Source organism: Coffea arabica, chromosome 2c (genome assembly GCF_036785885.1).
Source record: "Coffea arabica cultivar ET-39 chromosome 2c, Coffea Arabica ET-39 HiFi, whole genome shotgun sequence".
In the NCBI taxonomy this organism is placed as follows: domain Eukaryota; kingdom Viridiplantae; phylum Streptophyta; class Magnoliopsida; order Gentianales; family Rubiaceae; genus Coffea; species Coffea arabica.
Genome location: NC_092312.1, coordinates 8,079,241 through 8,097,265, shown reverse-complemented (window position 1 = coordinate 8,097,265; position 18,025 = coordinate 8,079,241). Strand labels below are relative to the sequence as shown.

The following is an 18,025-nucleotide window of genomic DNA, read 5'->3' as shown; positions in this document are numbered from 1 at the left end:
CATGTGTATATGGTGTAACATCATCTGTACAAGGTGTAACAATAGAACAACAGCGAGTAACATTAGAACAACATTTTTGTGGGTCCCACACAGCGTGAAAATTTAATTACAAGACGTGATTTGAGCCGCACAAATTTTTGAGACCTCATCTAGGCCGTGAACTGCCTGAGACGGTTCCCCTCGTCCGGTTCGTCACTGCCTCTGCACAACACTAATGTACCAGTCTCTGTCGTGAACTGGAACTTCTTGGGCACAATATTCCACCTCGATGGTAGAATTTTGGCACAAGTAATTCAACACCGACACGGAATTTCAGCAAAATTTTCCTTTACAAAAGTCCTCGCAGGTACAAGCGGAAGCGGATTCCAAGAGGAATCTCATGCGGTTCACAATGTCGTGCAATGCAACGCAAATGAAAGCAAGCATAAAACCATGAACACAGCAAAACAGAGATTTGAAATCGGATACCTTTGTTACAGACAGCTGAGTTCATAAACAGGAGCCATTTCACCACAAGCTTTTGGAAATCTTGTGGATTGAGCACGGCCTAATGAAATCCAAATGGAGTTATTGGTGTTCATTCTTCAAAATCAAATGAATTTGAAGAATTATTTGGACAAATTACGACTTGCAACAATGGCTGCAGCGGGTTGGAACGACAACAAATTTGCCCCAACCAAGCAGACGATTCTTTTGGGGACAAGGTACCACCCCAGATCGACCAAATGCTATTTGTAGTCTAAATTTTAGGTACAACCACACAATCAGAAATAGCCTGATTTTACCCCATTGATAGCAGGAGCAGAGCCTCGGGTTGTCTTGACATAAGTAACATAATCACTGAAGTGCATAGTGAATAATGTACTCTGATAGCGGGTAAGTCGGATGCGCTTTCGCAGTGATTCAGTTATGGAGCCATTGTATCCCGCTTTTCGAATCAGTGAATCAATTGCTTCTGTCTTTGTCCAACCTGAGAATTAAAACCAACAGTAGCAACTTTAGTTGAACAATCATAACTTCAAATTAGCAAAAAAATATGTGGTCCGTTTGGTTAGCATAATTTACAAATAAATAAAAAAAATTCCAAGTATTATTTAGCTTGCATCATAAACACAATTTCCTACCACCTTATTATCTCACATACATCACACATCACAAAAAGTGTTAATTCCAAACACACCCATTGACTACCGCATGCTTAGATGGAGCTTATGATGCAAAAAGGTCTAGGGGGATCATGTAATATGCCCATACAGATGTGGAGCATAAACTTCATAGCCAAAAAGATCTCCTTCTGAACAGTTCCATGACACAACCACATATACTAGTAATACCGGTCCATTTGTGAAAATCAGAATCCCAGTCTAACTCAAAGCATTTAGGCGTAGCCTTGGCAATAACTGATAAGGCTTGCCTCCAGGATGACTCAATAATTGAATGCGAATGCACAGCTTCTTCTCTGTACTCAGACTGTGGTAGTCTCAGTGAAAGCTATCAAGTTGAAACTCAAAAAAATTGAAGAAAAGAAAAGGGAAAATTATCCCACCTGAGAAGTACACAGGTGGAACATCAACAAAATGAACTAAATAAAACACTTTTTTTTGACAAAAAAATAAAACACATTTTTTTGTTTGTTTTTCACTATTGCAGTGGGGCTGGGAAAGAAGAGTTAAAAAGTCAAGAAAACCTAACTGAACACTATTCTTTATTGGTATGGTATCATGTCATTATGTTGTACCTTTGAAAAAGCAAGGAAAATAAGAAATTGAAACCAAAGATGCCCAGAGAAGAATGAAAGGGAAAATGTTCAGCTTTAGAAAATAAAAAATGATATAAGGTTGTCGCTACTCAGTGGTCAAGGCTTACAAAGGACTCAAACTGAGAAACCAAAAGGAATGCAACAAGAATCACCTTCATGAGCAGCCACCTCAGGCAGGTAAGTGGCACTTCGCCTAGTATTGTAGTCAGGATCAGTGAATTCAATGATTATACCATGCTTCCCAACCTTCAAGAACGAATTAAATTCTTGAGATAGTAATCACATAAGCCTAATTTTACCTAAAGACAAGAAAAGGGAGAAGAACCTAAATGCAGCGAATCCTATATAGGAATCTAGACCAGGATTTCAGATCCAGAATCAAGAACCTTATTCATGGCACAGAATGAGAACCATTGGTACATAAAAGCACTCTAATCAAGCCTAGAGTGACTCAAATCCCTCCTTTAAATGTTGTCGGCCTCAGTTGGATCAAAAATCTGGAACAATTCAATACATACCAAAAATATTGCCCAAGTATAAAATATTGCCCAACAAAAACGAAAATCACATCTCCAAATGGAAAATGGTCCCAAAAATATCAGTTGTTCAGGCAGTAAAGATATCAACTAGTGATATCTCATGATCCAGTAAGAAATTAGAGAATTTATGGGAAAGTAAATGCATACATATATAGCCTCAAATAATAACATAACATGGACAGTACTGGCTTTTTTCTGAAAGTTGCTACTATCATCCCCACTGTGATCTTAACATCATCTCAAGCTAACTAGGTGCTAATGCATGTGTTACCAGAACCTCTGGCCATATTCACTAAATAAACATAGATCATTATTGATTGTGAAACATTATGAGAGACAGATTTTCTTGAATACTGCATAAACTAATCTAAATCTACTTCTCCACTGCTTTTGCATCAAAAATATTATCTGCCACAAAGTATTGGCATATGCCTGAACATAGGTCAAGACATCAACGTGCAGAGCACCACATTTCCCATGTAAAATCTTTCTTAACAGATTAAAGAACTGACCTCCCAGTCAAGGTAATGTTGTGCGGTTTCATAATTAGTCAGTATTGAAACTGTACATTCCAAATAAGGCAATTCTTTGGCCTGTATTGGGGGAAAACGTTTGTCCCTGAGAGCACTGCAGATAACACAGAAATCAAAGGCTATAAAAGGCAATAACTTCTTAAGTTCTCTTTCCATATTGAAAATATTTATGGATTGGTTTATCTTTAAGCACGCAAACACAAAGCAACACAAGAATCGAATGAAAGGTTTCATGTCTCATGTCAAAGGTCCAAAAGAAAGTCACAGCACATGTAGGCATTCCTGTGAGTGATCAGCCATTCCAAATTACCTTGTTAGAGCATAGTCCTTGAAACCATTAATTAAGCAGCGAGCTTCCAAGGTACCAATGCAACCACGTAAACGAGGCTCACCACCATTGATCACTTTCTTCCAAGTCACAAACAATGGGCTGAAACAAGAAAGTTGAGAGTTGAGCATGCGATATCAGTGAGGGAGAGCAGGCCATAGTTATAAATTAAAAAAAAAAATATTTAATCCTACAAGAAAAATAGTGCGCATAATTTTATATGATCTGGTATAAACCACAATTCATATTCGCCACATAGCTTCAAATATATTGGTAAACCTAAGAGTAAAAGCTCAGCACTCATGTCTTGAGGAAATTTCAGAAAATTCCTACATAATATGCAATCAGAAGCAACAGAAAGTTTAGGAGTCCAACTGAATTCGGTAGTGAGAAATAAAAAGAAAACATAATTCAAAAACAGGGCAGGCCCAACATTGTTTCCAGTTGGGCAAAATAAGCGAGGTATAAAAAATGACACCCAAAACAAGCAAAGGTCTACGATTCTAAGAGGAAAGATTATCATGTATATGTCCCTACTCATATAAGTAAGCTGAATAGCTAAGAATATAACTCAAAATGAAGATCACAATATCGTGAGCAGGAGAGGCGTACTGTTGACCCTCGTCGAAAGCAGGAGGAGGAGCTTCTTCGCTGTTGTAGTGAGCCACAAGAGTATCAAAGCAGAAGACCACCATCTCCCTATTAGCCGACACCATTTTTTCCCACCTCAAAAGCTAAACAGAATTTAACAAAAATTATAATTATAAAATGAAATAATTCGACCGGTCTGATTCTGTGGTTGAATACCCAATCGACAACCGATCCAATAAATAGACAAGTCAGAATTAAAATCCCAATCAAATTAGGGTTTTCTTTTACAATTCAAACAAATGCCTTTGGGTAAGCAAAATAGTACCAATATTTGTGGCAGTAACCAAATAATCTAAGAATAATCTAGAAAGAAGGGGAAGGCATCCGTAGAAGCAATTGAGAAAGTGAGAAAGCTAGGGAGGCCGCTTTGTCTTTAACGGTGGACTGCTTTTTTGGGTTCCGAGAATTATTGGGAGAGAGGGAAAGGAGAGAGACGAATGTTTTAGGCTACCTAGCTTCTAACCAAGCAACCTTTCCTTCTTTCCTTCGCCTCCTAGTTCCCATTTAAATAGTCCTGTGCACCCACCTTGGCTTTTTTACAGTCATTAGTCATACTTGGAAGAAAAAAAAAAAAAACAAAGGTTACATAGTTACACCCCTCCACTTTAAAAACAAAAGAGAAAAGAAAAGCCAAAAAAATTTTAATCTGTTATTAGCGAACAATCTTCCTTGTGACCTAATTAATTATTCTCCTTGATCCTTCATACATTCTGCCCAAAGAAATTTCTACTCCATCTCAAATGTGTTCTGGATAAACATACTGATAAGAGTTGTTATAATTATATATGTCAGTGTATATAAAATTAATTTTTAAAAAAAATAAATAATTTTTTTATTGTATGTTTTGAAAAGCGCATAAATTAATAAGAGGGGAGATTACTAATTTTTCTATCCAGAATTGTACATGGCACGAGGGTATCACTATCCTCTATTTGGTGTATTTATCATGTGCCCTAATCGAAAAACTATAACATAAAAAGATGTAACAAATAAAAATTAATCTGCTCTAGACCCAAAATAAAAAGATGTTTTCTATACAAGCGGCCAGAATTTTTTTTAAAAAAAAAAAAAAATTCATATGACGGCATATAAAAGATCAATCCATAAGTAAAAGGTAAACCCTTCTTCGTTCTATTGTAACCAAATTGTCCTACTTGAATATTTCAAAGCATAATAAAATTTTTGATAAAAAAAAAAAATCACACGTAGAATAAAAGATACATTGCAGGTTATTTCGTAGTGTATATTTTTCTGAAAAGCGTATTTGGAATATTTTTAGTGATAAACTCACCGCTTATTTGGTTTGGTATACATATCTAACATGTAACATACGAGGACGGATTGGGAAAACCCAAACCAAAATTTTACCAACACTTGACTGTGCACCCAAATCATTGGAGAGACTTCTTGAAGAAAGATCTGATTGGATCCACTGATTGGAACATGAGTGGTAAACAGATTGGCAAATGTGATGAAGTTGATTGATAATTGACTTTTCCACTGACCACTCACATGCCTCTGGACAGCCAGGAATGAACGTCAATTCAGAGGCAACAAGAAGAAAATTGAAATCGCAGTTGGACAATCTCTACCAGCTCAGAACTCACTGAAGAAGGATGGCAAAAGCTAATTTTGTGGAGGAGTTGAAAATGATACGTTCGGGACTGGGCGGGTCCAGCTTAGTGCAGACAATGCTGGGTGTGCAGGAGCTGGGGGCTAATACGGCATGAAATGGGCTGCCGGTTAGGAAGTTTCTCAGCGTACACTGGGATAGCGGGCAATACAGCGGCAGATCTTTGGGCGTTGTGCTATGCTATGAAAATGGCCTGGCAAGGAGGACACAGAAAAGTCATCGAGTCAAATTCCTTGGCAGCATTGTGCAGAATCCCTCTAAAAGTCCTTTCACCAGCATGGAGAACTTAAAAGAGCAGAAATGCAAGGGCAAACCCAACCACAAATAGAGAGAAGGAAACTGCTGCGCAGATCCATCTGGAAGAAAAAGAGCATAGATTATAAGTTGGAATCACAGGTTTGAAAAGCCACCACAGCCTTTGCAGTCCATGCTTGCGGCTGATGCAAGGGGAGTCTCCACTCCAGGGCTAGTTTCAATATAGTGGGTTGTAAAGCTTCCATAACACCACCCAGGAAAGGGGGAAAAAAAAAAAGTCCAAAAGCTCCAAACGTAAGATCTAAAGCTTTTAGTATTCCACAAAATTCAAAAGATGCATTCAGAATGTAAATTCCACTTCCCGAATGAATAGACAATCAGTGCTAACGCATTTAAAATCATGATACATCTACACAAATGCTGTCCATTTTAGTCAGAATCATGTCTTCTCTTTTCCTTGTCCTTTTTCCGTTTCTTCTTCTCATCAGAATTGCGAGAATGAGAATGTTGTTTTCCTCGCCTGTCATGCTTCTCACGTTTATTTTCTTCGTGCCTCCTTTTCTTCCTGCGATTTTCATCCCCTGAGTCGTCTTCATCACTCCTGGTAGGGGCGCTAGGCATGGACACGTCCACATTCTCAAGCGGTATGGCTTGCAAACCATTTGGCAGACTTGACTCTTCCCAAGCACGAGGTTCTCTGCAGTTACACAAGTTAAAACACTAGGTTAAGCTGACAGAGAGGTTCAAATACCATGGTTCAATTGTCTTATCCCATGTTACTTCTTACAGGTTCCTTCAACATCACTTATCTCGTGACTAAAAATAAAAATTTAAAGAAAAAGGATATTTTAGCTGTCAAAAAAAGTGGCTACTTAGATTGACTGCAAACCAAGAAGAGACGTATCAGCATAAAAATACATCACAATCGCTCACCCTTTTTTCCTTTTCTTTTCCCATTTAAGTTAACAGAATACTGTTTAAGTTTCCCATACACACCTTGAAAACCCAAGACCATGGACCCTAGCTGCTTCAGCATGCCCCGCTCCCAAATCTTCAGCAGTAGAGCCTCGTTTAACAAGTTCAGAAAATTCATGCTTATCTAAGCGATTGCCTTGAACTCGTGTAGCGCGCTTGGGAGCCAAGCCTAACGCCTCCCTCATGGCCTGCTCCTCTTCCTCCTTAATTCTTTGTATTTCTTCTTTCATGGCTTCCTTATCTGCAGCCTCGGAATTTTTATCACGGGTGTACCAGTGAAGATCTTTCCCTGCAAAAGGAAGCAATATTACATAAGATAACCTCTTCCAACTTAGTAAAAAACTTTTGAAGCCGGCAAAGGGCTTGCACTGACTATGTGGAAACTTCAATTGACCTCTGCAAAAAGACCTGCTTCATTGGTAGTTAGTTATAAGGTCCACTAGGACTTAGTGGACAAAAAGAGGCTAAACCATGATCAACCATGTTAGCATTTAATGTGTATGATATTGACTATCAGCTATTAAGATTATACCGGCGAACTGAATCTGCATGTTACTTTAAAAATTTAGCACATAGAACGCAATTAATAGACCATTAGTTGACATGAGTGACAATTGATGTCAGTGAACACAGAATCCACCATCCAGCAACAAATTTTAGTAGTCATTCAGAGCAACAATTAGCATTGGAAGAAGCAAAACTGTATATACTGTTTAGATGAACTTTAAAACCTGCTTTCTAACAACATGAAATAGATGGTCGCAGTTTTATTTCTGAAAAAAGAGAACTGCTTAAGTAGAGAGCACAGTAACTTTGTTAACCACCAACATAGTAGACCAACAAGGACAAAGTATCTTGACCAATGATAACTGGCATGTATAAGAGCTATCTGTAGACAATGGAATTATAATTAATTATAAATTACCAGCATTTCTTGGTGCCGAACAGCCAAATCAACTATCAACTTTTACTTTCACAGAGCAAAAAATTGCAAGTAACAAAAGCAATTACTTCTTTTTTATTTATTTATTTATTTTTTGGGATAAGTGGGACAATTGGGTCTGGGCAGTTGACATGTTAACCACTTATCTTCAGGATATATACATGACATATAATGATAAACAATGTCTAGCAAAAGGCTGATGGAATCCTAATAATAGAATTCCATTCCTTACAATCTTACAGTGGAAAAAGAAAATAAGAAGAATATATTCCCCTTAAATGGAAGGGGCACTTGCAGCTAAGAGGACTACCATTTCAGGGTTTTTGATAGAAAAGTTGAAGCTCAAATCCTTTCAGAGTCAAGGAAAAAAGGACAAACTCTTAAGAGTCTAGATCACATTGCACAGCGTATCCCCTGATTAATAAAAAGATTATAATCATGTGTATTTACGGAATTCAAGCAAACTGCCAATTAGACATTTGTTCTCAGGGATTTCCACTCCAATACAGTGAATACTACAAGAGGAATGGTAAATACTTTTGGATGCAATACGTGCATGCTTCATTAATTTCTCTGAAATCCAAAATTATAAAGCAAGATACAGCAAATAAATGAAAAGTGAACATTAACATTTCAGTATATTGATCAATGGTTCTTCGCAATGGTATTGCACACCAAACTATTTGATCAATGACGAATTCCCAGCTTGATATAACAATCAAGATATCCCATTCACTTTAACTTTGAATTTCAACAAAAAGACAGCCCTACTAATTTAAAACCGTCATGTTTAAATTTTAAAGTTGCAGAATTATTTAATCTCAAAAGCTTTCCAACCTCAAAACTTGATAGTTGCCTCTTGGTATGTAATTCACGTGAACATTAAATCACACACAACGTTTGCCTATGAATAAGACAACGTTAACTTTAAAAAGTACAAATATATCACGCAGAATTAAGTTTAAAAAAAAAAAGAAGCAGGGAGGTATACCTTTCTGCCATCTTCCTACAGGGGCCTTGATACTGTGACCCAGATAATTCTCGCGATGTTTATCAACTTTCACATCATCCCAGCTGAACTCTGCAACCAACAAGTCCCTTATTAATATATTTATGCAAAAATCATGTTTACAAGTAAATCAAGAACGAGTTCTTCTATTAAATACGGAAGTAAACCAATTTCTGCAATATATAGCTAATTTTTTCACTCAAAATAGATCAAAAGACTTGTTCAATTACAGAACTAGGGTTACGAACTAAGAAAATAGTAATCTCCAAATACTATAAGATATCATTCAGCGAAAAGTTAAAGGGAAACTAACAGGTAGCAAATAGAAAAACCCTAGAAATGATTATAGAAGACAAAAAGGGAAAAAGGAAATGGAGGGCTTACGATCTCGGCCACCCCGAACACCACCTCTGGACGGATGATACATTTTCTTCTTCTTCTTCTAATATGTGCTTTCTATTCTTCAGATGCTTATCAATTTGAGAAGCAGGCAAGGGATTAACGGGAAATAAAGTCGGTAAAATAAATAGTCTAAAACTATTTTAAGATTTGTTGATTTTCATGATAGCCCCTAGGATTTTTGGTATTTATAGTTTTCCAACCTTATTCGTACGAAGGGTGTATTTGGAAATTAAATATTCTCGGGTGCTTACGTGTAAAGAATACCGGGAGCGAACCCTGAAACTTCATCTGGTTTTATCCAAAACCGGTATCCGATTATAGAAATACTGGCTTATCCAGTGCCCGAACCCGGTACAAACTGGACCCCACCTAACTGGACCCTATAAATATAGCCGCATAGGGTTTAACTGCTGAATCAGTCAACTCTCCACTTTTGGATCATCCACTCGAGTAGTGTGGTACATCAGCAAAAGCAGGAGCAAGCTAGAAGATATCCATTATCCATGGCGATGCGATCTGTCGTTTTACGTAGTGGGCTGGGTCGTTTAATGGAGGGGACTCCCCGATCGTCTTCAATCTCCGCCTTTCGCTACTTTGCCGATGATAAAGGTCGTGTCCTCAGCGAAGAAGAGCGTGCTAAGGAGAACGTCTACATTCAGGTTTTCTGGCCCTGGCCGATTTGTTCTACTTAGTTAAATTTTCTGGTATTTTCTCTTATTTTCTCTGGACGATTGAAATTTTATTGATGAATTTTGTTTGTGGCTATCTGGATGAAGAAATGGGAGAGGGAGAGGTTGGAGAAGCAGAAGCTGAAGGCGGAGAAGGAGAAGGAGAAAGCTGAACGTGAGAAGTCTGAAAAGGTTTTGCCTTTCCCATTTTTCGTTATTGATTTTGAGCTCATCTTCTGTGAATTTAGCTGGGGAACTTTCTTTCACGATTCGTGTTCTGTGTGGTGCTGTAGTTGTTCTGCTGCTGTTTATGCTTTCTTGCCTTATAAAGGATCCTGCACATCAAAATACTAAAGAAGACAAAACCTTGTGAATAGTCTTAATACTAGTGAAACTATCGCCTTAGGGGAACTAATTTACCGTATGTGTATTTTAATTACTGAAAACATGTTGCCTAACTTTGAGGTACAGAAGAATGGCAGAAGTGTCAGCACAGGTGATCAGTAATAAACCGGAGAGACCAGAAGTTGATGGGGCTGGCCAGTTATATGGATAGTTATACATATGGAGGATGAGTATTAGTGGTGAGGTGTTTGGAACGTGGTTCTTTAAATTTCTGACTATGGGAGAAAGGCACTGGTCAGGGGAGTTTCCACAACGGCATAAACAAATTCTCAAGTCTAAACATGAATCCCATCTTGCATTTTGAATGATGGAGTGGTGCATTTTGATGTGCAGCTCTAGTTTTGGAACCATAGTTTATTTGACTGTTTACTACATTTTTAACTTCTCGTTGCTGATGGATTTTCCTTTGGATCTTTGTTCTTTCTCAGAAAGCTGAAGAACAGGCCCACAAGAGTTGAAGTGACTGTTTCTGGACTCTGTTGATTGTGCAACTTTGAGCTCGAAGCTTTTCATCTCCACAAATAAAATGTGTTGTAAATAACTTTGTCATAACTCTTGACTAGTGTTTCTTCCTCAAGTAGAGTGTGGTAACTCTTGTTCATAAATTCACTACCGGTGTTACGATTTTGTTTTTCCTTCCGATTATAAAAATTTCACTGTTTTCTTCTGTTATTTTTTCTGAGTACAATTTTCATCTGTGCTTGTGTGATTGTTCACGAGGCGTTCGTATGGTTCAGATTGACATTTGATGACTAATTCTTTGGTTAGCTGTGTTGTAAAATACATAGTGGAATGACTTGAATGTATAGAAGCAAATAATTGTGGAAGTTAAGACACTAATGGGAATCCAACCGGCTGCTGTCATGGATGATGAGTGATTGTAGGCGCCAGTTAACTAAGCTTTACAGGTCTAACAACTCATTGCCTGTGCAACTATCCCTGTTCGCTGTTTGTGGATGTTTAAAATATTTGAATTTTTAGACAGTTAATATTTGCATCAGAGAAACTAATAAAGACAGCAGCAAGCACTTGTGAATGAACTTCTAATTCAGAGGATTGAAACCTGTAGTTCACCTAATGGCAGAAGTTAACTAAAGTTAATTGGAATCCTTGATGAGGTTTATTGCCTGATTGTATGATGTCGCCTCCCAATCTGCCCATAGACTGAGACATTAAATCCGGACTTGTTTAACAGGTCTTGCAAATGACTAATAACTTGACGTGAATGGTGCACGCTAGACTTGCGCAAAGGATAAAATTTATTAGAAGGAGGACTTTCATTTTTAAACTGTTTATGAAAAAGAAGGGGTATTGTATATGATCTGAAGGCGACTTGATAACAGTTCAACAACTAAAGCAATAATGAGTGAGAAGGAAACTTGCTTGTGTTTCAGTGCTCAACAAAAGCCTGCTTTGATCTTGGCAGCATCACTTTTAAATGCCTACGCAAGTATGCTATCTTCTAATCCAGCAGCAAAAACGGTTTTGGTCACTGAAACAATTCCTGCACTTGCACATCCAAACACAGAAATGGCTCTGGCTGGTTCACACAATAGGTTGTCCTGATAATGGACAAGCCCCTTGGGAAACAAAAAATATCTCCGGCCACCGGGGAATTGGAGCACAGCAAGTGAGACACTTTGCCCATCTGAGCCGGGAACTCTGTTACACCATCTTTTGTGACAGTAAAATTTGTGGGAAGATGGTACAGAACTCCACGGACTCCAGAGTAGGTGAAGAAGTTGCCATTGACGGGTGGAAATCACTGGAACAATAAAATCTTAGAGGATACCAGGATCGCTTGCTATGACTGTGAAGGCAGCAGTGGCAGCAAAGACTAGCAGCGGTCAAGGAGAGGGCCTAACCAAATTCAACGTTCTGCATAGATGATTGCATAGCAAGTGTTTTTAGTTAGAAGTTGAGAATATTTGCATTTCAAACAAGCTTGTTGCATGGATTATCTTCCATCCGTACACTTATATCTTGGCCAATCTTCTTCATCCTTGAGTCTGTGTCGGAATTCACTACGTTTTTGCTTTCTCTTTCCTTGGACAAACAGAAGCCGCCAAGAAGAAAGATGCTGCCATCACATTGTCGATCTTTCCGAAGTTCCTATGATCATAAATGCTCACGTTATCACCCCCTGACCCGAGTTTCCATGCAAATGCAGCAGAAAAATGTTTGCGGGCGCAAATATACTTCAGATAAGAAATCATAATTAAGGCTGGTGATTGTTATAAAATCCATCCATAGAAATAACCGATATCCAACATTAGGTTACCTGAGTAGAAGACTGTTTTCAAGATTTCGTAGCGAACTAAGAAATCCAAACACCTGAGCGCTGCCAAGTTGCCAGCTATGTGCTTTTCCATTCCCTTTCTCCACCTTAACAATTGACATTTGATGTTTATTGTGAAGTTGATAGCATTTTGCTCAAATACATCAGCTTTATAAAATTTCAATATTGCTCCCTCCACCTTTTTATTTAGTGCTTTTCACTTCAATATTTTGTACAGCTGAAAGAGTAGATTTTGCAGATTTAATAAAATCTAACTGTAAGCAATATCTAGAGAAGCCTGAAGGTGAAACTGCAAAGAGATGCAATACTTCGGCCCGAAGCAAGTAAGGGGTTCTATTGTATGTAACAAGAGAATTAAAGAAGCATATTCTGAAGTGCATTAATTCAAAGATAATGATCACAAAGTGACAGTAAAATAGATTTTAGCATTTATCATCGAAAACAAGGACATAGTAGTATTTCCTGCTCCGCAGATTTTCATTGTCCTGACCAAGAATCCGAGCATAATTTAGTCTCATCATAACGTATTAACTTCATTTACAATTATTATTCACATCCATTTTGCGTCCCGTGATGGCAATCAAGCATGAGTTGTTCTTCTTGGCGCAGTTGCATCTGCAACCATTTTGAATAGAGCCATGGCAGGGGGTCCAGATATTACGTCAGATTTCTTGCGTCCACCAAACGTCGCTGCTGTGAACGGCACCTTTTTCACCTGTACTTACTGGAATGCGAAATATTTTCCAGGCCGCAATTCCACCTGCTTTTCAGGCTACAAAAGCAAGCCTGAAGGAATTCCCCGCTCTTGATGGACAAAGTGTTTCTTACGCTGTCTTGCAATTCCCTGCTGGCTCCGTCAACCCTCCGAGCTTTTGTTCCTCGTTCTTGGCTCGTCAGACGTTGGATTTGTGGACACTAAGAACAGCCTCTATACTCACAAACACTTCAAACTGGTGACTTGTCTGTGTTTCCTAAGGGACTTGTTCATTTCCAGTACAACTCGATCTGATTTGAACAAATCTGCCGTAGCATTTTCTGCATTTGGCAGTGCAAATGCTGGTACTGTTCCAATCCCTGGCACTGTTTTCAACACCAGCATCAGTGATGACACTCTGGCTACTAGTCTTTCAAAACCGATGCTGCGACAATTCCAAAAGATCAAGTATGGGCTTGCAGCATAAGCCTTGAGGCGAGTATCAAGGAATGAATGAATTGGTTCAAATAGACAATAAGAGGAGCAAAATTAGAATCACGTATATTTTGTAGGGTGCATTCTGTAATTACACGAGTTATAGCATTTTCTCTAAATACTAGCCACAGAGCGGACCATTTACTCACGAAACCTTCCAGTACCCAATAAAAAAAAAAAACCATATAATTGGCACATGTGATTTTATCACGTCTCTGTCCAACAAAAATATCTCTCTTTCTATTAGTAGACAAACTAGAGATGAATCACAAGAACGAATGCGAATATATGGGATTTAAAGGAAAAACATCAGGTGACTGTTTAAGTTTCTCCCTCATGATGCAAGCTGGCACAGCACGCCTTCACATATTTTTTCTATATGTAACGTCATAGTTTTGGTAGGTTTACATAAAAATTTGGCCCACGGAAAAATAAGCAGAAGCTAACGCATTAACGAATCTACCCAAGCATAAATTTCACATATTCTTTTCCTTTTTTTTTTTCCAAATTCTCTCATTTGTATTGTTATTTTTTCGATTTTTAAAATTTTTTTTTTTAACTTTACATACATGACATCCTTAAAAAGTGATATAATATTTTTTCCATTCGAAAAAATTTTGTAAAATGTGCAATCTTTTTTTTTTTTTGTCGACATAGAGATGTCCGGGTCAATCCTTACGGGGTCCGACTAATTCCCTGCGGTCGGGTTCGGCGCCCCAACCCGACCCGAACACGATAAGTGTGCGGAGGAACCCAGCGGAGCAGAGACTCGAACTTGGGACCTTAAGGGTCACCGGTGAAAGACGCTACCGCTGAACCATTCACACGGGACTGTAAAATGTGCAATCCGATCAACCTAAAAAGTAGCGTTTTAATGCTGAACTCTTTAGAATGTTTAATTAATTTGAAGCAACTAGTGAAAGGAAAACGGGGTGCCCCCATGGTATCCCCAGTACAAGGTCTAAGAATTTAATTGCCTTTGTAAAGGCCCCACATCACATGTGAGAATGACACTACTGATTTTGGCAATAAAAATGGCCCCTCAACCTCAAGACTCAAGTCAACATGCCCGTGCCACATACTTAAATTCTCGTCTTAGTCATATCCGTTTTCATCATTTTCTTGTCTTTAAAGCATAATAATGAATTTACGAGGTATAGCTTGAAATTAAACTTGCTTTGTTTCCTATGAAAATCAGAGAAACTGGTGGGATAGCTTCTCTTTTTTTTTGGTCTTCATGTTTTTGATATTATAGAAGATTTCTCATTTCTTGATCCCGGTGGCACTCAGCCTAAACCTGAATAGAAGATGAAGGAGTCCAACCATAAAATCCTCAAAGAATAGCACTACTCTTGTTACTTGTCCCGCTCAATTGTCTTCCAAGAGTGCCGCCAGGTGACAAAAGCCTCCTACCATTACTCCATCCAATTAAATTATACCATTCACAAACGGATACGCATTTCTAAGCCAAAGTCGAGGTAAATGGACAAGAACAAGAGAGTTAGACACGCCAAGTAAAACACAGCTGGCTCAATTTCTTCCTCATTGATTGCAATATCCGAATCAAATTGGCTCAATTTCTTCCGGCATGAATCAATGTACTCAAGATTTTCGTTAAAGAGTAAGGGCTAACGAAATAACAAAGGTTCGTCTAGCTTAAAAGGGTGAAAGGAACGAAACGTATTTATTTCTCCTGTATTGCCAGGTCAAGTCGCCAATTTAAAGGCATAGGTAAGTTCTAGGATCAAACTACCATTAGCTATCAACTACCATTGGTTTCATGCCAAAACCTCCATATCTAACCCCAACTATGAACGCTCCATATACAACCATCAGTTTCCAGAAGGATGAAAAAGAAAAACCTACGCCAAAATATACCCTGATCTATCACTCTATCAAAGAATTTAACTTTACAGGTCAGGACTGTCAAATTTCTAGGCAACCATGCACTATATGTACAGAGAACGATTGTATATGGAGCTCCTCCTGCTCATCTTTGCTCGGGAAAGCTGAAGTTTTGGTACCCTGCTTGATTAGGAAAATTGCTCGGAGGGGCAACTGTTTTGCTCTCCAAAGGAGTGGTTATGTCATGGATACTGGATCTCTTCCTCTCCTTCTTGCCAGAAGTCTGCCGAAGGTAGTATTTCTGGGCATGACTGGCTACTTGCGTGGGCGTTCTCGTCACCACCACATTTCTTGATATGCTTCTCCAATCACCTCTACCATACCTATCAAGGCCGATCAGAAACAACCTGCAAAAGAAACAAATCAAATTTCACTAGAATGTGTAGATAACCAAAGCAATTTGCATCATGTTCTATGTATTACGTTCGATTACTGACAGGTGAAATTTTGGAAAAAAAAAAAAAAAAGCCCAAATAAAGATGCAAAAAGATTGACACTACATCAAAAGACCAGGCAAAAGGGCGAAAAGTCTAAGCGTTTGACTTTAGTAAGTGAAAATTTCTAAACAACAATCACACGGATTCTCCTTAATAAACTTAGCAGTTATGTGACTGTGTCAGGATTAGGATATGCAACAGCCGGATGCCAATTTCAAGTCCGTACAAGAAGTATTCTTTCCAAATGAACATCATATCACCAAAGACGGTAGAACGCCGTGCACAATATCGGCGCATTTCCACATCAATGCAACATTATCTATACGCCAAGAAAGGGTTGAAATTGCCGCAAGGCATAAAGTTTACCATTTCAAATCAGAATTGGCAATGCAAAGGTGGATAGAGACAGGAACTTGGACATTAGTACCAAGAATATGCAATTTGCCAAAACAAACAGTAATAACCAAAAGTAACAACAGGACAGATTAAACCTGTTAGCATAATGTCTTTCCTGATATGAGCAAATTCTTTGACAAATTATCTTCAACAGTAATCTGCAGTTTTCAAAAGCAATCCCTCTGATAGTTCATGAAATTGAAAACCGTTGCTAAAATTATTTATAGACATGACCTTAAATTTCTCCCCCATATTCTCAGGCCCAAATGCTTTTCAAACATGCGGTGTAAGATTAAAGTCCCCCCAATAAATGAATTCTTTTTCATTAACCAAAGACAATTCTTAACCAAAAACTGATAAACCTCCATTCAAAACAAATTTACAATTCAATCGACCAACAAAATTAAACTTTAAGGAAAAACCACAGAAAACTGTTCCTTCCAAGATTTTTCTGTTCCTTCAAGATTTAACCTTTCTCCCTAACAAACTATTGAAAGAGACGACATAAATACCAATAAGTATTTGCCTACTTTTCACAAAAGCAGTGATATTTTTTTTTTTTTTTAAAAAAAAGCCCTATTGGCAAAATTAAAAATTAAAATGAAAAGTTAATCCCCTTCCAGTATGGAATTTATCCAAACAACTCCAACTATATATAAAATTGGCTGTTTGATGTTTAAAAAAAAAAACATTTTTTTGCAGTTTGCAATCATAAACCAATAATAGGTAATCAGAGGTGACCGATCACCGACATATTTCCACCTTATGAATGTGTGTGCGTAAGCAAAAGAAATGAATGAAGCAATTGAATACCTGTGTTCTTCCTCAGTCCAGGGGGTGCCTTTCTTACGCTCGCCATCACCATGCTTGGCTTTACCAGACGCCCCAAAAGAGATCTGATTAGGGGTTCTCGCCTCAGGCGGCGGCTGCTCGGGCTCCCCCCACCCGAAAAACTCGTCTTCATCAGCATAATTGGGCAGCTCAACTCGTCCGGCCTCAATCTCCCGTACATCATGAACCAGAGCATCATAGTGGACCCTCACATCTTCGGCCGTTTTACCGGGAACCCTGTCGGCGATCTTCTGCCACCGGTTGGGAAGGTCCTCCGGGAACCCAACCAGCGCCTGCTCGAATAACTTGTCCTCGTACTTAGTCCACGTCACCACAGGAAGGTGCGGCGGAGCAGAATTGTACATCATCCACGACTGATTAGTATTGTTGTTGCCATCGTTAGGAGAATTATACATCTTCTGAATTGTTTGTTGGCTGTAGTTTTGGATATTTGTTTTGCCTTTGCGGGCTTTCTTGCGGGCCTTTTTCCAATCGTTGTTCGGTTGAAGGATTTATATATATATTTGGGGAGAGATTTAAGGGGTTTTGACGCGTGACAATGGCGTAAATATAATATATATATATATGGTGGGGTCTGAGAGGCAGGATAATTGGCGGAAGAAGGAGTTTTGTTAGATTACGTAGTCGGCTTTTGGAGTCCAACCTCCTGTTTTTTTTTTTAAACTTGACCTTTCCTTTGAGTTCTCCTTGACTTTTCCTTTTAATCTTTTCTTTTTACTATTTCACCATTTCAATCTTCTCCCCTTTTTGCCAAAAATTTTTATTTCCATATTATGTATTGATTTATTTAGATTATTTTATTATACGTTGTCATTGTATGAGTTTTTTTTCCCCCTTTTTTACACCA

General features: G+C 38.4%; 4 protein-coding genes and 1 long non-coding RNA gene across 6 annotated transcripts; 1 reads left to right on the top strand and 4 right to left on the bottom strand.

Moving 5' to 3' along the window:
- Positions 1-449: 449 nt before the first annotated feature.
- Positions 450-4,290, bottom strand: LOC113725648 (uncharacterized protein At2g38710-like). Of its 2 annotated transcripts, XM_027248933.2 has the most exons (6): positions 4,076-4,290; positions 3,772-3,893; positions 3,142-3,261; positions 2,811-2,925; positions 1,912-2,005; positions 450-970 (listed from the first exon to the last, which is right to left on the bottom strand). In XM_027248933.2, exons 2-6 carry the CDS (start codon positions 3,873-3,875, stop codon positions 765-767), a joined length of 639 nt encoding a protein of 212 aa, XP_027104734.1. In that variant the 5' UTR covers positions 3,876-3,893; positions 4,076-4,290; the 3' UTR covers positions 450-764. The 2 variants fall into 2 exon arrangements, with proteins under 2 accessions (XP_027104734.1, XP_027104735.1); XM_027248934.2 differs by lacking the exon at positions 4,076-4,290 and having other exon boundaries at positions 732-970; positions 3,772-4,016.
- A 1,695-nt stretch (positions 4,291-5,985) lies between these two features.
- On the bottom strand, positions 5,986-9,173 carry LOC113725647 (uncharacterized). The gene is made up of 4 exons (XM_027248932.2): positions 9,010-9,173; positions 8,608-8,697; positions 6,695-6,962; positions 5,986-6,395 (listed from the first exon to the last, which is right to left on the bottom strand). The coding sequence occupies exons 1-4, from the start codon at positions 9,050-9,052 to the stop codon at positions 6,128-6,130; spliced, it is 669 nt and encodes a 222-aa protein (XP_027104733.1). The 5' UTR covers positions 9,053-9,173; the 3' UTR covers positions 5,986-6,127.
- A 255-nt stretch (positions 9,174-9,428) lies between these two features.
- LOC113725646 (uncharacterized) lies at positions 9,429-10,772 on the top strand. The gene is made up of 3 exons (XM_027248930.2): positions 9,429-9,686; positions 9,804-9,887; positions 10,529-10,772. The coding sequence occupies exons 1-3, from the start codon at positions 9,531-9,533 to the stop codon at positions 10,556-10,558; spliced, it is 270 nt and encodes an 89-aa protein (XP_027104731.1). The 5' UTR covers positions 9,429-9,530; the 3' UTR covers positions 10,559-10,772.
- A 569-nt stretch (positions 10,773-11,341) lies between these two features.
- On the bottom strand, positions 11,342-13,589 carry LOC113721667 (uncharacterized). The gene is made up of 2 exons (XR_011838892.1): positions 12,382-13,589; positions 11,342-12,212 (listed from the first exon to the last, which is right to left on the bottom strand). It is a non-coding gene; the product is annotated as an uncharacterized lncRNA (long non-coding RNA).
- Positions 13,590-15,253: 1,664 nt separating this feature from the next.
- Positions 15,254-17,708, bottom strand: LOC113725645 (transcription factor DIVARICATA). The gene is made up of 2 exons (XM_027248929.2): positions 17,140-17,708; positions 15,254-15,840 (listed from the first exon to the last, which is right to left on the bottom strand). The coding sequence occupies exons 1-2, from the start codon at positions 17,571-17,573 to the stop codon at positions 15,579-15,581; spliced, it is 696 nt and encodes a 231-aa protein (XP_027104730.2). The 5' UTR covers positions 17,574-17,708; the 3' UTR covers positions 15,254-15,578.
- Positions 17,709-18,025: the final 317 nt, after the last annotated feature.

Excerpts from the sequence above, each read along its gene's own strand:
- LOC113725646 (XM_027248930.2), top strand. The coding sequence starts at position 9,531 with ATGGCGATGCGATCTGTCGTTTTACGTAGTGGGCTGGGTCGTTTAATG. Across the intron at positions 9,687-9,803 it reads AGGAGAACGTCTACATTCAG|AAATGGGAGAGGGAGAGGTT; the intron begins GTTTTCTGGCCC and ends ATCTGGATGAAG. Across the intron at positions 9,888-10,528 it reads AACGTGAGAAGTCTGAAAAG|AAAGCTGAAGAACAGGCCCA; the intron begins GTTTTGCCTTTC and ends GTTCTTTCTCAG.
- LOC113725647 (XM_027248932.2), bottom strand. The coding sequence starts at position 9,052 with ATGTATCATCCGTCCAGAGGTGGTGTTCGGGGTGGCCGAGATC. Across the intron at positions 8,698-9,009 it reads TGTTCGGGGTGGCCGAGATC|AGTTCAGCTGGGATGATGTG; the intron begins GTAAGCCCTCCA and ends TGTTGGTTGCAG. Across the intron at positions 6,396-6,694 it reads CATGGTCTTGGGTTTTCAAG|AGAACCTCGTGCTTGGGAAG; the intron begins GTGTGTATGGGA and ends GTGTAACTGCAG.
- LOC113725645 (XM_027248929.2), bottom strand. The coding sequence starts at position 17,573 with ATGTATAATTCTCCTAACGATGGCAACAACAATACTAATCAGTCGTGG. Across the intron at positions 15,841-17,139 it reads TGGACTGAGGAAGAACACAG|GTTGTTTCTGATCGGCCTTG; the intron begins GTATTCAATTGC and ends TTTCTTTTGCAG.
- LOC113725648 (XM_027248933.2), bottom strand. The coding sequence starts at position 3,875 with ATGGTGTCGGCTAATAGGGAGATGGTGGTCTTCTGCTTTGATACTCTT. Across the intron at positions 2,926-3,141 it reads AAGGACTATGCTCTAACAAG|TGCTCTCAGGGACAAACGTT; the intron begins GTAATTTGGAAT and ends TGTTATCTGCAG. Across the intron at positions 2,006-2,810 it reads AACATTACCTTGACTGGGAG|GTTGGGAAGCATGGTATAAT; the intron begins GTCAGTTCTTTA and ends TCGTTCTTGAAG.